General features: G+C 45.1%; 1 protein-coding gene across 2 annotated transcripts in view; it reads left to right on the forward strand.

Moving 5' to 3' along the window:
* The window catches only part of LOC143975199 (dual specificity testis-specific protein kinase 2-like), a 105,402-nt gene extending 98,055 nt beyond the window's left edge, over positions 1 to 7,347 (forward strand). For both annotated transcript variants that reach the window (XM_077477321.1, XM_077477312.1), the window contains exon 9: positions 1,187 to 7,347. In XM_077477321.1, the coding sequence (XP_077333447.1) occupies positions 1,187 to 1,291 (105 nt within the window). In that variant the 3' untranslated portion in view covers positions 1,292 to 7,347. The remainder of the gene's footprint in view (positions 1 to 1,186) is intronic.
* The last annotated feature ends 9,676 nt before the right edge of the window (positions 7,348 to 17,023 follow it).

The raw sequence follows: 17,023 nt of genomic DNA on the forward strand, positions 1-17,023 counted from the left end.
GAGGATTATGGCTTACGGCTAGTGAAAACCCAATATTCAGTATCTCAGAAAATTAGACTATTACATGTCCTCTGCTGTTGTTGGTCCACCGTGTTTTATCAAGTCTAAAGTCAGCGCAGCCCTCTATCAGGAAATTCTAGAGCACTTCATGCTTCCCTCTGCTGACCAGCTTTATGGAGATGCTGATTTCATTTTCCAGCAGGACTTGGCACCTGCCCACACTGCCAAAAGTACCAATACCTGGTTTAATGATCATGGTATCACTGTGCTTGATTGGCCAGCAAACTCGCCTGACCTAAACCCCATAGAGAATCTGTGGGATATTGTCAAGAGGAAGATGAGAGTCACCAGACTCAACCATGCAGACGAGCTGAAGGCCGCTATCAAACCAACCTGGGCTTCCATAACACCTCGGCAGTGCCACAGGCTGATCGCATCCATGCCACGCCGCATTGATGCAATAGTTCATGCAAAATGAACCCAACCAAGTATTGAGTGCATACTATATACTGTACATGGACATACTTTTCTGTAAGCCAACAGTTCTGTATTAAAAATCCTTTTTTTTTTTTATTGGTCTTATGTAATATTCTAATTTTCTGAGATACTGAATTTGGGGTTTTCACTAGCTGTAAGCCATAATCATCAAAATGAAAAGAAAGAAATGCTTGAATTATATCACTCTGCATGTAATTAATCTATATAATATGAGCTTCACTTTTTGAATTGAATGCTGTCATTCAAATAATGAAATAAATTAACTTTTTGACGATATTCAAATTTTTGGAGATGCACCTGTATGTTTTGAATACAGAGGACCTATAAAATGAAGGAGAATGTTTTTATACATTCCTTTTTTTAATTATGGTCAGGAATAAAAAAAAAAATAAGGCCTCGTTCACATAGGTGTACTACAGAGTAAACCCATGCGAGGGTTGGGTTTTTCCGCATGGGGATGCACAGGTGATTCATGCTTCCTGTGCAGGCAGTCCTATTCATGTCAATTGGACAGCTGCACAGCCACAAATGTACACTGTCTGACATGAATAGGGCTAATTGCACAGGGGTGAGTGTTGCACCTGTGCATCCCTCTGTAAGCAAACACAAGTCATTTTGCTATTGGCTGTTGCTGTATTTTGAGTAGCCATTCAGGTTGTATAAAACATGTTTCTTTTCTTTTATACAGTTGGAGGCATTTAAGAGACCGTCATTCAGTGAGGTTTTGGATGAACTTGAAGACATTTCAGAGACATTAGAATCCCAGACAGAGACACAGAATTTGTCATGTTGAGGATCTACATATAAATTTGCCTTCATGTAAATAACTGTACAGATGGACTGCAGATCCCAGGGAGAGATCTGGACTTTGTATTTATTTCATTCTTCTTTCTGGACATTAAAGCTTACAGGAGATTCTTCCACTCTAAATGGAACATTCAATGGATGAACCCTCACCATGTGAGATTTGCACTTGATGACAATAAAGTGTACAGGAGATTCTTCAAGTTTAAATGGAACATTCAATGGACAAAGCCTCACCAAGTGAGATTAGCACTTGGTGGCCTCCAGTTTGGACCATTGTCTTCTCTCAAATAATATTGGCGCAGAATTTTTCATTTGAGATCATTTTATACTAGTTCATTGGCAAAAAAGTTGAGTTGGTTGCATTTTCTGGAAAACACATTTCATTGTGTTAAATTGGTAAATGGAAAAACACATGTAAGATTCACAACTAAAATGAGTGAGATGGTCATTGTGTGCTGCTTTAACGGCATGGTGACTGTACAAAAAGTGGCTCTCAAGGTATGGTCTTGAATGTAGACTACACCGTGGACACATACATTCTGGTTTTTCGGAGAAGTCTGCTTTCAAGTCTAGAAATTATGTGGTTATTAGTGTGCTCACAGCACTATGGAAAAAACAGAGGGACTACCCCACAGGTTAAAGGGAACCTTTCCTTAATATTTGGTAGGTCAACTGCCAGCTCAAGTTTAAAAGAGCACTTTGTTTTACCTCTATCTACTTTCCCTTGTAGAGCACCTATGAAGCTCCAATCCCATGATGAATTCTATCCAAATGACAGCCTCCATCTCTGCATCGGGGTGTGCATAAGCTCCAAGACAGGGTGTGCTCTACTCTCAGCCAGCCTTTCTGAACCTTTTTACCCCACCAGATCCTTTGAAATAATTTTCAGGTCTCAGAAACCCCTGCTGAAAACAAATGTAATGGTTAGCAAAAAAATAAAAAATGTTTCTTACATTGGTGGTCAATGGAAGAATGCCCCCTTTACAGTGATGGTCAAATTGCCCCCCTTACAGACAGCTAAAAAGATCAGTGGTGTCATGCAGCTGGCTCTGTGTTTACCCATCATCAGATGGTGGTGGGGGGGGGGGGGGGGTGTCAATCTGACACAGCTCAAGGAACCCCTGTCAACCTTTGGAGGAATTCTAAGGTTTCACTGAACCCTGGTTGAGCTTTTTTAGGGCTTGGGGGAACTCCTGCTGAAATTGGTTATTACATTGGTGATCAGTGGAAAGAATGGAAACCATACAAACAGCTAAAAAGATTATTAGTGGCACGCTGCTGGCTCTGCCGAATGGCATTGGACCCAAAACTTTGGAGCACCATCAGCTGGGAGGTCAACCAGCCACAGTTTAATGAACCCCTAGCAGCTTCTGGAGGAGCCCTGGTTGAGAATGGCTGCTCTATTTTTTTGGCCATCTTGAAGGAAAGGGGGTTTTCAGCACCAAACCCCAGTATTGGTAATGTGATTAGCGGAGCAAAAAAAAAAAAAAACATAATCAGCAAATCTGTGAAATAAAGGTGTTCCCTATGCTTTATTCCTTTAAAATGCTGTAACTACAAAACAATACCTGCTGATCTGCCAAAAATCAATTGTGCGCCTAACTTCTGTTAGATCTGACAACATCCAACCCAAAAATCCCAACCAGCATTGTTAGCCCAGGCTACGGTTCTACACAACTCCACCCATTCCCCACCCCTCTTCACATGAATGCATTGATTTTCTTTTTTTCCCAGCAATACATTATGGCTGCCTTGCCTTCCAAGAGCCTTTACACACACTTGGTGGATGGAAAGGACTTTTGGCAGATGTATTTCTGGGGGTGTGCTTGCATCAGTAGGAACTGTCCACCTCCTCAGTAGTGCTCCCTGCAAGAATCGTTTAAGCCTGTTGGTGATATCACAGAAAGGAATAAAAGGAAGAAAAAAAAAAGATTTGGACATATTTTGAGGTGTGGGTAAATTAAGATAATGCCTGGACCCACACTTTACCTTAAAGGCCTGACTGACCTTATCTGTAATTATGCAGTTTCCCTCTCCTTCATTCTTACTGTGGCTTCTAATCTCCTGCACCCAAACTGGCTGTTCCGCTATTTGCAGCTTAAGCTCCAAGGATTTTGAGGCTCCTGAATGAAAGGGAAAGTAGGGTACCTTCAGGCAGTTTACTAACCTACTGGGAGTGACTGATTCTCTTTAAAGGATAACTAAACCCAAAAACAAAACCGTAATATATTGCAGTTTACCAGAAATGCAGTGTCCTTGTCTCTTCTTTTGAGATGAACTGAAAGCACAAACAACCTTATCTTTCTTACGTGTACTACTGATCCCATTAGCCTATATGTGTTGAAGAGAAGCAGAAATGTTTGTAGTCCAGCCTGGGTGACAGCAATGGCTCCCTCCATAGATACAGTGGAAGAGTAAGTGTAGCCAACAGGAAGTGTGTTCTTCACAAGATTACCAGGTGACAAATAAGTTAAAAAAAAGGCTAAAAAAATGTAAACTAGTGCAGCCACCACATCTAAGGACTGGTAAGCTTTGAGCATATAGACAGGATATGCCTCAGATATTTTTTAGTTCCAGGGGAAAAGCAACTTGACAGGACAGAAGACCCTATGTGATGTCTTCCCTAATCCAAGCCGGCTTCAGGGCAGTCTGTATTATGGAAGCACCTTATCCTCCCTTCTCCCCGGCCTTAACAGAGGGAGGCTTGTGTGATAGATACTGTTCTATTTATGGCCAAAGCTGGGGCAAAAAACAGTGTGAGATGTTCCGATCCTTTTATACCTACCTATTCACTGCTGCCTGTGGTTCTTTTTTACACTTAAAAGCGAACAATCCTACTTCTTTAAACGTGTGCACTGACATGAAGCTTTTTTAAGCTGAAAAACAAAAATGTAATGTATTGTAGCTTACAAATTCTTAGGAAGCATTCACACCTGTGCGATATGTTGTAGTGCTTTCTGTTTTTTTGCGCATTCGTTGCATGACATAGGGCAGCCAATTCGCTTGAACGGGCTGCCCTATGCAAAACAATTGCGCCAAAGTAGCTCCTGTATCTTTTCTTTGCAGTGAACCTACGCGTTTTGTACGCTAAAATGCTTGAAAATTACCTGTGTTTGGAGTACCATTAAATATTAATGGCACCGCAAGCACAGTGCGCCTTTGAGTGCATTTTCTGTGTGTCTCTGAGTGAAGAACTTCAAGGTGCGAATGGGGCCTTGGATGTGGTGGCTGTATTAGTTTTCCTTTTTAAGTGCATTAGTGCACCCTGTGTGTCTGTTGCAGTTGAAACGCATGTGACTTTGCCTGCATAAAGGTCACTATACAAGAAAAAATTTGATTGTATAATCTCCTTTATATCTACTATCAACTGTGTAGTATAAGGTCCTGCCTTATTTCATACAATTTGAATGCATTGTCCAGGTTTATATTTACCAAATGTAATAAGATAAAGGAGATTGCACAGGGATTCTACAATCAGATTGTATAGGACAGGGATCTCTAAGCTTTGTAAACAAAGCCCCAGTTTACTGCCGTTCAAACTCTAGGGGGGCTGGACTGTGCCCAGTGGGAGTAAACCATGCCCCATCTTTGACATTGAGGGAGGAGTAGTGCCCGATTTGTTGGTGTCTGTGGAAGGAAATATGCCCGATTGTGTCAGTGGAAGGAAGGCAAGTAGAGGGCTGCATCTGCATTGTATAGGGCAGGGGTCGGTCTCCATGCTTTCTAAACATAGCCCTAATTTACTGTCGTTCAGACTCTAGGGAGGCTGGACTATGTCTAGTGGATGTAAAAAAAAATGCCCCATCTTTGGTGGGAGGAATGGTGCCCCATTGCCGGTGTGAGTGGAAGAAATGATGTCCCATTGTAGGTGTCAGTGGGAAGAATCATGCCCTATTGCTGGTGTCAGCGGGAGGAATCGTGCCCTATGGTTGGTGTCAGTGGCAGGAATTTTACCCTATTGTTGGTGTCCATGGCAGGAATAATGCCTCAAAGGCAAGGGCAGTTTGGCGACCACTGGTAAAGGGTTTGGTTTAACTATTTCACCCCCGGGAAGGTTTTACCCCCTTAATGACCATGCCATTTTTTGCAATACGGCACTGCGTTACTTTAACTGACAATTTCGTGGGTATGCGACACTGTACCCAAATTAAATCAATGTCCTTTTTTTCCCCCCCAAATTTGATGGTATTTGAAATAACTTCTAAAATAAATATTATTACGAGGGTGGTTACAGATTCCCTCTATTTATTCCATATACCATATATACTCGAGTATAGGCCGACCCGAATATAAGCCGAGGCCCCCAATTTACCCCCAAAAAACTGGAAAACTTATTGACTCGTGTATAAGCCGAGGGTGAGACATGGCTGTCCATCCCTGTGTGTCCGTCCATCCCTGTGTGTGTGTCCGTCCATCCATCCCTGTGTGTGTGTCCATCCATCCATCCATCCATCCCTGTGTGTGTGTCCGTCCATCCATCCCTGTGTGTGTATCCATCCATCCATCCATCCCTGTGTGTGTGTGTGTGTGTGTATTCATCCATCCATCCATCCCTGTGTGTGTGTGTGTGTGTGTGTGTGTGTATCCATCCATCCATCCATCCATCCCTGTGTGTGTGTGTGTGTGTGTGTGTGTATCCATCCATCCATCCCTGTGTGTGTGTGTGTGTGTGTGTGTGTGTGTGTGTGTGTGTGTGTCCGTGCAGCCTTGTGTGTGTGTCCAGCCTACCTGTGTCCCAAGCCTCCGTCCCGAGCCGCCGTCGTCCCGAGCCTCCTCCGTCCCGTGCCTCCTCCGTCCCGTGCCGTGCCTCCTCCGTCCCGTGTCGTGCCGATGGATCGCCGCTCCAGGATCGCCGCTCTTCTCGGCGGCCATTCTACAATTCAAAAGCCGCGCCTCCGCCTCCGCCTGTGATAGGCGGAACACTCAATTTCCCAGCAGCCTGTGTTCCGCCTATCACGGACATCCTCTCATACTCGTCCGTAGTATGAGAATGAGCGGATGTCCGTGATAGGCGGAACACTGACTGCTGGGAAATTCAGTGTTCCGCCTATCACAGGCGGAGGCGGAGAAGGAGGCGCGGCTTTTGAATTTTAATGTCCGCCGTCTGTCTGCTCGATACGCTGATCGAGCAGTCAGACAGCGGTGACTCGAGTATAAGCCGAGGGGGCACTTTCAGCCTCAAAAAAGAGGCTGAAAATCTCGGCTTATACTCGAGTATATACGGTATGTATTAATGTGTCTCTTCCTATAGTTAGCTAGTCTATTAAAATGCTGATAATGCTACTGTTGATTGCACAATAATATAAGGTTAGCTATGAAAACAAACACACTGCTTAAAACAACGTCTTATGCCACGTACACACGGCCGGACTTGTTGACAGCAAAGGTCCGACGGAACTAATTCGTCAGACAATTCCATCGTGTGTGTGGTCTCCATTGGACCTTTGCTGTCCAAAAATCTGACGGACCTTAGAAATAGAACATGTTTTGAATTTTTCCGCTGGACCCAGTTCCTATGGAGAAATCTGCTTGTCTGTATGCTAGTCCGATGGACGAAAACTGACGCTAAGGCAGCTATTGGGTACTGGCTATGAACTTCCTTATTCTAGTCTGGTCGTATGTCATCATGTTCAAATCCGTTGGACTTTGGTGTGCTTGTGTGTAGCCAAGTCCGTTTGTTCAGAAAGTCCATCAGAACACTGACTAAAGTCTGTCGGGAAGACTGTCGGACCTAGTCCGTCGAAGTCCGGTCTTGTGCACGCTACATTATTTATTTCCCAAGAAATGCGTCCATGGCTTAGCTGGCTCTTTGATCTTCTGTAGCAGGATATTCATCGCGTCAGCCATGGTCCTTTTTGAAGCTTGCTTGCAGAGTTCTAATCGAGGATTTTCATCTTATCACACCAGTTGGACAGGAGCCAAGCTTTTGTGTTACAAATCTTTGATGTGCAACTTGTTACATTCCAAAGGCTACCTGTCTGCAACAACCAAGAAGTGAAACTCCAGAAATGTGATATTAAACCATGTTGCCTTCCAACAGTATTTGATCACCTCTACGGTTTTTATTTTTTGCAGTATAAACAAAAAAAGACCAACAATTTTGAGAAAAATATATATATTTTTTACTTTCTGCTATAATACATAACCAAAAAAAATGTCTTCATCAATTTAGGCCAATATGTATTCTGCTACATGTTTTTGGTAAAAATCCCAATAAATGTATATTGATTGGTTTGCGCAAAAAGTTATAGCATCTACAAACTATGGGATAGCTTTAGGGGTTTTTAATTTTTCTACTTGTATTTTTTATTTTTTTTACTAATGATGGTGGGGATCAGCTACTTTTAGCAGGACTACAACATTGCGGCGGACAAATCTGACCCTAAGTGACACTTTTTGGGGACCAGTGACACCAATACAGTGATCAGTGCTAAAAAAAAAATGCACTGATCACTATAAATGACACTGGTGGGGAAGGGGATAACGGGTGATCAAAGGGTTAACTGTTCCCTGCTCATGTTTTCTAACTGTGTGGGGGATGGATTGACAGGAAGAACACAGAGATCGCTGTTGCTGATTACTAGGAACAGAGGATCTCAGTGTACTTCCATGTCAGAATGGAAATCTGTCTTGTTTACATAGGCATATCCCCATTCTGCCTTTCTGTGGAGCGATCGCAGGTGGCTGGCAGACATCAGGTGCGCTGGACCAGCGGATTGGCTCTCCGCTGTGCAGCGTCCATGTGCCCACAGTATCTAGTGCACAAAACAACATACAGGTATGTTGTTTCACGCAATAGAGCCGCCCTACCACAGTATATGCAGTGGGTGGTCTCTTCCCTAGCAAAATGTAATGGGTAGCCTAATGTGACGTGACACCCCATAAAAAAAAAAAAGCTGACAGCTAAAATATTTTTGGCCTAAAAAACATTTATTCCCATATTTTATCTCACCACTATCAATCTACAGTTTTGTTATATGATTATAAATGAAAACCAAACTCCAGGCAAAAAAAGAAAATACAATGTTATTTAGTTGTGTTAAAGATCCAATGAATTCTTTATTTTAAATTGTGATTAATTATTTTTAATTGGTAGAGGGAAAGGCAGCAATGAGAACCAATCAGGTGCAAATAGTTGCATACAGTATGTGCTGACCATGAATATACTGAAAATAGGAGAGAGCAGCACGATGGTCTCATTAGTCTGCTGCTCTTCCTTTTATTATCCGATCATAGGTTTGAGGACAGGAGAGTTACCAAAGGTGTATTAAAGCGGGAGTCCGCCGTTTTTTTTTTTTTTTTAAAAGCCAGCAGCTACAAATACTGCAGCTGCTGACTTTTAAAATAATGACACTTACCCGCCCAGCGCGCCCGCGATGTCGGCACCCGAAGCCAACCTCTCGATCGTCTCTCGGGTGCTGCCGCCGCCATCTTGGGTATGGGAATCAGGAAGTGGAGCCTTTCGGCTTCATTTCCCGGTTCCCTACTGCGCATGCGCGAGTCGCGCTGCACAATAAGGATGGTTCCAGCTGTCGCTGGGATCTGTGTGTTTCCCAGCAGGCAGCGGGGGACCTTCGGAAAGGGGCGTAGATTCTGCGGAAAGGGGCGTACCTTCTGCAAAATCTACGCCGGAAGTGGGTGCAGATACCTGTACTGTACAGGTACCTGCACCCCCCTCCCCCCTGAAAGGTGCCAATTGTGGCGCCGGAGGGGGAGAGGGTTCCAATGAGCGGAAGGTCCACTTTAATTAATTGCAGCAGAGAAAAATTAGGTCAGCAACTTGGCTGTCCTGTGTAAATTTTAGGAATGGCTGGACACAAATCCGTTTAGTAGGTAAAATGAGTGTCTCGTATAAAGGTATTTAAGCTGTGTACTGTTCCGTTTGACTGAAGTGCAGCTTTAGGTTGGATTCACACCTATGCATTTTTAGTGCTTTTTGCATTTTGCAGATTTGCACTACAGAACATTTACCATGGCTTCCTATGGAACATGTTCTGTAGTACAAATCTGCAAAAAGCACTAAAAATGCATAGGTGTGAATCCAGCCTTAGAGGTTAAGTTCACCATTTCATAAAAAAAGGTGAATTAACTCCAAAGGCCTTGGCTACCCCTCCACATGGTATCTTCCCCTTGTGGAAGTCCACGGTTGCTTTTCCAGATTGCCTACAATTTGCATCTGCAACCACTAATGAAATCTAATCAACATCCTGAGATACTACATTTAAAATAAACCTGAACCTAACAAACAAATTGTTCTAGGTGCCTGGCTTTCATGCTGATCCATTTTCTTTATTTATTTTCTGACCAAAAAAGAAGCCAAAACTCATTGTCCACATACTTGTTCTTGATTGATAAAACAGAAATGATTAATGTGTTTTGATCAGCAACAAAGTCTGGTAACAATCATTTTCAAGAGGAGACATTTGCCATGGCAGGGTCCAACACAGATTTTTAGTCTTAGGTGGTCACCTGCAAACCGAGTTTTGTGTCAGTCTCTACTAGATATTGGGAAATTCATTGGTGAGACATTCCAACCAGAATACCCAACTCCGCCCAACCCTCCTTGGTAATCTCACCAATGAAAACCCCTCAGAAATGTGTCTGTCTGATACCCACCCAAAACTGAATATCAACCTTCAGTTAATTTTATCAGCAACATTTTGTTGTGCCATACCCCCGCCCCAGGTCCTGAATATTTGTAAGAAACTTCTGTATGCCTATTTCTCTGAGTAAAATAAAAGAATAGTTTTCATTGAAAATGCAAGCTTAAATTTGGTGACTGAATATCTATCTTCATACGATGTAAAATATTTTTTGACATCTTTCATTCAAAGGTCAGCACACTAGTTATTATTTAGGGTTGTATTTATATACAAAAAATAAAAATAAATGCAGAGCTATTTGCCCTGTGAATTGCATGCCTATTCATTCTGTGCAAATGGGCGCAGAATCGAGTGTTAGACTATTTTCTCTCCAGGTCAAATGTTCTTCATTCATCCAGGCATCAAGTGAATCAGGAAAATGCCATATTTTGGCCAGTAGACAGAGCTGATGATCATAGGAACTAAAGTATGTATTTCCTATGATCAGTTCCATCTAGTGTCCATAACGCAGTATTTTCCTAATTTCACTGTATTCTGTATGAATGTATGACATTTGACCTGGAGAGAAATAGTCTGATAGAACATTCAATTTTGTCCCCATTTGTAAAAAGCAAATGTACATGCAGTTTCACAGGATGAATAGTTCTGCATTTTATTTTTTAGATAATAATAAAAAAGTGGATAGAAAGTTGAAAACGACATGAACTGTGGTGGTTGAGCCCAGAACAAGGTTAGGCTTTTTTTCTCCAGGTGTGAATTAACATACCTTGCGCTGCATTGTGTCTCTGTGATAAAGGCTGGTCTTTGCTACCTTATATCAGAACTGCCCTCTTGATGACTGGGGATCAGATAGAGAAATAATAAAACAGTACATAGAAATATTTTTTATAACATTTGTTTGAGTTCAGGTCTACTTTCCTGATAGTTTCTTATATCTAATCCTTCTGCATTTGCTTATTTTATTTAATCAAGAATGTGATAGAAGGAGCTGGAATGCACACAAAATGTCCAGGTAGACTGGAACAATTAGCAATAATGTGAGATCTAAGGCCTCTTTCACATGGGGGGGCAGACTCGGTAAAGCGCATCACCTGCTCAGCAGGGCATCTTTCCGCTGATCCCTACTGAGCAGGCGGATGACAAGTCTGTGTCCGTTCCGCTATGCAAAGCCGACAGGAACACAGCCCAACTGTTCTCTATGGGGTGGTCACATGGATCAGACCGCCTTTCAGTTTCTATCCAACTGTCATCCAATCCAATTTGCCAGACGGATGGGGAATGTTGCTGTAAGCTACAAACATATACGGGAATTCTAAAAGCACTTAACCTTAAGAGAGCAAATTTTCCAAGGATGAGGGCTGCTCTCCAAGACTTAGACTTGGGACTTGGCATTGATGAGCACAAAACAGAAATGGGAAACTCCCTGCAAAGTATAAAGGGCTAAAAACAAAATGTGACTCACGGCCAATGTTAAAAAAAAAGGTTTAAATAATAAGAAAAGCGCTTTTAAAAATGTATAAAAAGGAAGAAACACTATCATTATTTAAATGTTACAAAGAATATAACAGAATATGTAAAAAGGAAATGAAGGACAAACTCACAAAAATACTTCAACAATATTAATAATGAAAATAATCTAGAGTAGGAGACTGGGGACAAAAAGAAGGCAAAGGAGCACTGGGGAGCTCATGCCCATAATGAGGGTGGTAGTGACATAGCCCCAAATGATCCACAATGGCTCAAATGTCCGGTTAAAAGACCCATAATGTACTAAAGTATAAAGGTAATTCAAGCAATTAAAGAGCAAAAAAAAGGGGGAGGGGAAGCAGGGGGGCAAGAGAGAAAAAACAAAGAGTAAGGCTACTTTCACACTGGGGTGTTGGGGGCGTAGGCGATAAAGCGCCGCTGTGTTTAGCGGCGCTTTTCCGGCCCTTTGGCAGCGCTGCCCATTGATTTAAATAGGCAGTGGCGCCGTAGGAGTGGTGTATACACCGCTCCTACAGCACCTCAAAGATGCGATTGCAGGACTTTTTGTTGATGTCCTACCAGCGCACCGCTCCAGTGTGAAAGCACTCGGGCTTTCACACTGGAGTGAGAGGATACGCTCTTTACAGGCACTAAGCAGGTGCTATTTTTAGCGATATAATGCCTGTAAAGCTCCTCAGTGTGAAAGTAGCCTTAGGGTATGTTTGTCCAGGAGTTTGTCAACAACAATCCAATGTCAACCGTGTCCAGCACTTGTAGGTAAGAGAACAAAGGGGTCCATACCTTTTCAAACAGGTATGGTTTATCCCATAGGACGCTAACCATTCAAGTAAGCTTTTGTTTAATTAGGGCCAAATCGATCACTGGCCTTTTGCATGCAGTAGCCATGGCTATTTTGGCTGCCAAAAACATGTAATATATTAAAGTCTGTGTTGATCTAGGAATATTTTCTATGGGTTCATTAAGCAGTGCAATCCGAGGATCTTTTATAATGTTAACCAAGGTAACCAAGTAAATTTGGTAATTAACTCGTATCCAGAATTGCCGGACTTTAGGGCAGGTCCACCATATGCAGAGAGCAGAGCCCACTTGGCCATAGCCTTTGAAGCAGGGGGTTAACAAATCCGGGTACATTCTGGCCCTAAGTACCATCTTGTGAGCACCTTATACCCTGCTCAGGGCTACATTCACAATGCCCTTATGTACTTGCATAGTCCAGGTTTGCCAGTCCCCCAACTTAGGAGCGATGTCCAAGTCCCTCTCCCAAGCAATTTGGTAGTGAAATTTTGAGGAGGGAGAGACAAAGGATTTGTACAACATGGAAATGCAACCCCCCCCCGGAGAGTCACTTGTATGCATCTGTTTTCAAACTGCAAGATCGGTACTATTTCTCTGCAGATAATGCAGGAAATTATGTATTTGTTGTAAATGGAAATTCTCAGAGGGGGAATCTCTAAATCTTGCACAAAATACGAAGAGGGACATACCCCTATATGATCGAGGAAGTGTCCTATGCGATGAAGTCCCTTGTTTGTCCACAATCTAAAAAGAGCAGGTGACATTCCTGGTGGAAAGTGAGGATTATTAAATAGGGGCGCTACAGGAGTATGGGCAAAACAGAGAGTCTATCGTTTATAGGTTGATTCCCACAGGCCAATTGAGTGGGAACGTGTAGGGCACAAAATGGCCTTTCGAAATTTGGAGGGAAGCCAGAGCACCAAGTCTATTGGCAATGAGGCTTGGCCCTCTGCTGACACCCAGTCTGTCCTATAGTGATTGTAGTGAAATTGACACAGTTGTGTTAATTGGGCTGCAATGTAGTTTCTCTTATATTCACCAACTGACACAGCTTATCTCTTTAGACTATTGGGTTGTTATGCAACCTTCAGGAGAGTACTAGGCATTACATGTTAACATTTGATAATAAAATTAGAACTTTCTAGTTCCGCCCAAGGGGTGGTCCCTTAGGTAACAACTCCTCAGCATGCTACTGCAGCCTCAGTTTTATTTTGTCTAGTGAAGGAGAAGGACCTAGGAACCCTGATGGGCCCATCGCTTCCTGTTTTTTTCTGCAGAAACTTTGCTTTTTGGGCAAGATGAATGAGCCTGTGATCTGTAGCGGGCTGGGTGACAGGCTGGATACTCTTATCCTGGTAGTCTCTCCAGCCTGGCGTGGTCGGTGAGCTTTTATGGTCCGGGGCGCACATGTGACCGGGCTACTGATGTCTGCGTCAGTGTGCCGAGGCCAGCAGCCACCCTGTACTGATCAGAGTTTGGGTCTGTGATGGAATGTCTCCCAGCTCTTCAGGACTGGTAAGTACAGCTCTCCCTGCCTCGGTGGGGCTGAGCAGCTGGGCATTCCCTGGGAGGTCGATTCGGGGGTCCCTCACCTCCCTCTCTTGTCTCCCTGTCCCTATCTTCCCTCCCCCTCCCTGTGGGGGATGCTGCATGTGGCTGCTGAGCGGTGTGTGTGTCTGTGCATGGGCTCTCCGGGGGTGGGGGGCTCTCACCTGTGGGGGGCTGCGCTGGCTGGCTGTGTCCTGTGATGTGTTTTTTTATTTCCCTGGAGGTGCCCGTGAGGCTGTGTCTGTGATCTCTGCAGCGCTGATCACCGCCATTTTCAGTCACTGTACCTCATGGTTTTTCATTATCAGCGGCCATCTAAGGTATGGGCAGTGTGCTCTCCTGTTTCTCGACGGACATTTTCCCTTTGGTTTTGTCCTTTATACTGGATGCCCGGTGGCCATTTTCTTGAAGCCTGAGCACGTTTTTTCAGCATTCTCTGGAGGCAGCATGTGTCCCTGTAGTCCGTTTCCCAGCGCTTTCTGTCCTTATGCTGGACGCTTGGCGGACATTTTCTTTGAGCCCGAGAACATTTCAGAGTGGTTTTAGCGCCATAAGCAGCAACTTTGAATGACACAGTGCAAATTCCTCTGCACCTGGGAGCTGTCAGAGAACATGGGCACTACTTGCTGGACAGCGCAGAACCTGTCAGGGTGGCGAGTCTTGCGGGAAAGAGCCCCTCAACCAGCAGCAGTAAGGAGGGTGGGACCATCACTGTCCTAAGTCCCCAACAGGTGGCAGACAGGGTAGGGTCAGCATGGCTTCAGAAACTGGTGTTTCTTGCGCTGAAATCTAGGCAATTGCAACCAGTTCGCATGCGGAATGCGCAGTGCCCCTGGACGCTTTGTCGGCGGTCCTCAATTCGGTCGTTGCCAAGATGGAGGCGGTGCATGGGCACAGGGTGCTATAAAGTGGCCCCTGCCCCCCCGCCCTCCGGGGAGAACTCTGGCGCAGACTCGGGCCCTGCTGAGGCTGGTGACCCCTGCTCTGTCATTTTAGACAACGCTGATCAGGACCGTTTGGACAGTGAGGATGAGTCCCCGTCCGGGTCCGTGCACAATAAACCGCTTGTTGGAGCACTTATCACAGCTGTGCTTGATACCCTGAAAATTCAGGAGCCAGCAGATCCCTCTTCTGATGTAGCGGTCCCTTTTGGGTCCCGTAAGCCAGCCCATTCACCTAAGGTGTTCCCGTATCTGACTTATTTTGGCAAGTTCATTTACAAGGAATGGGGTAGACCTCAATGAACCTTTTCGGTCCCCAAATATATGGCGGTACGTAACCCCTTTGAGGAAAGCCTTCTCAAGAAGTGGTCGGCTCCTCCGGTCGTGGACCCCCCAGTATCCAGATTAAACAAAGTAAACACGATCCCGGTAGAGGGGACCCCTGCATTTCAGGATCCCATGGACAGGAAGGCCGAGGCAGTGGCTCGTTCCTTGTTTACGGTTGTGGGGTCAACCATGCGACCAGTACTGGCATCTGCACTTGTGTCACAAACACTGAGTGGACAAAACTGTTGCACCGTGAACTGGGAGAACAGGCTTCTCCTGTCTGCGTGGAACTAGCAGACCAACTAGTGCAGGCCTTAAGTACGTTTGTGACGCGGACCTGGAAACTCCCCCTCTGTTGTCCAGGGCTTCAGTGTCAGCAATGGTACTGAGCCACCTAATTTGGTTAAAATGCTGGTCGGCTGACCAGGCATTCAAGAAAGCCCTGACGGATCTACCCTTCCTTGGCGACCGACTCTTTGGAGCCTCTTTGGATGACATTATTAAAAATGCCACAGGTGGTAAGAGTACACTACTCCCACAGGCCAGGAAGGCTAAGAAGCCACGCCGTAGGCAAGGGCCCTCATTTTCCGCTCACAAGCAGCTTTCGTCCACCCGGAGCTTCAGGCAAACATCCCCAGCCTGACAGGACGGCTTCTGAAGGACAAAAATGTCCCTGGAACCTCTAGCCTAACAAGCCTGTGAGCAAAAGTGTTTGCCTTCGGGAGTTTGCAGCCCGGGGGACCTCTCAGTTGTCCGACCAATGGGTCTGCGATCTGATTTACTCTGGCTACAAGATAGAGTTCCTCTCTTGGCTGCAAAACAGATTCTTCCCCTCCGGCATACGTGTACTCCCGGCTCGCCGGGAGGCCCTCTTGGGGGCGGTAAGAGAGCTGCTGAATCGTGGGGTGATAGTACCTGTTCCAGAATCGGAAAGTTTCCAGGGGTTCTACTCAAACTGTCGTCCCCAAGAAGGAAGGGGTACGTCCAATCTTGGAACTAAAGGCCCTCAATTACTTTGTAAAAGTACAGGGGTTCAGAATGGAATCAGTTCGCTCAGTAGTCGCTGCACTCCATCAAGGGGACTCCCTGGAGTCTTTGGACATCCAGGATGCGTACCTGAACATACCCTTATGCCTTCGGCATCAGAGGTTTCTGCGATTCGCAGTTGGGGAAGCCCACTACGAGTTTGTGGCTCTTCCCTTTGGTTTGGCATCAGCCCCTCGAGTCTTTACCAAGGTATTGGCTCCTGTTATGGCGTTGCTGCGACAACGCGGGATCGTGATTGTGGGTTACCTAGACTATCTTCTCCTGAGAGCATCTTCCGCCTCAGAGTTAGAGGAGGATGTGGCGATCACCATGTAGACCCTGCAAGAATTTGGGTGGGTGTTGAACATAAAAAAAGTTGGGGATCGTACCGACTCAGCGTTTGGAGTACCTAGGCTTGCTGCTGGACTCCAGTGTTTCTCCCTTCTGACAAGCTGACTCAGAGCTGCTGTGAAACTGCTGATGAACCGCAAGTGACCATCACTACGCTTCTGCATGCGAGTCCTGGGGCTCACGGTGGCCTCCTTCGAGGCAGTATCATATACCCAGTTCCACACAAGAGTTCTGCAGAAGGAGAATTTGAAGAAGTGGGACAAATCGCCGTTGTCCCTGGATCGACAGATTCAGGTGAGCCAGTTAGTCAGGGATTCCCTGATCTGGTGACTGAGGTCCCTGGTATTTCAGACCGGGAAGTCATTCCTACCTCTAAAAGGGATGGTGATCACAACGGACGCCAGCCTCTCTGGCTTGCTCTACTACTACGCTTCTCCACATGGTCGATGAGACTGCGAGGGCGTCCGATCAGGATCCAGTCAGACAACGCCACAGCTGTGGCACATGTCAATCACCAAGGAAGAACAAGAGGTTCGGCCGCCGTACGAGAGGTCGCTCACATACCTCAGTGGGAAGAGCAACATGTACTGGCCCTGTCGGCCATTTACATCCCGGGAGTGGAGAACTGGCAGGCGGACT

The sequence above is a fragment of the Lithobates pipiens genome, unplaced genomic scaffold (assembly GCF_037356315.1).
Source record: "Lithobates pipiens isolate NorthernLeopardFrog02 unplaced genomic scaffold, aLitPip1_a1.2 Scaffold_1, whole genome shotgun sequence".
NCBI classification, from domain to species: Eukaryota; Metazoa; Chordata; class Amphibia; order Anura; family Ranidae; genus Lithobates; species Lithobates pipiens.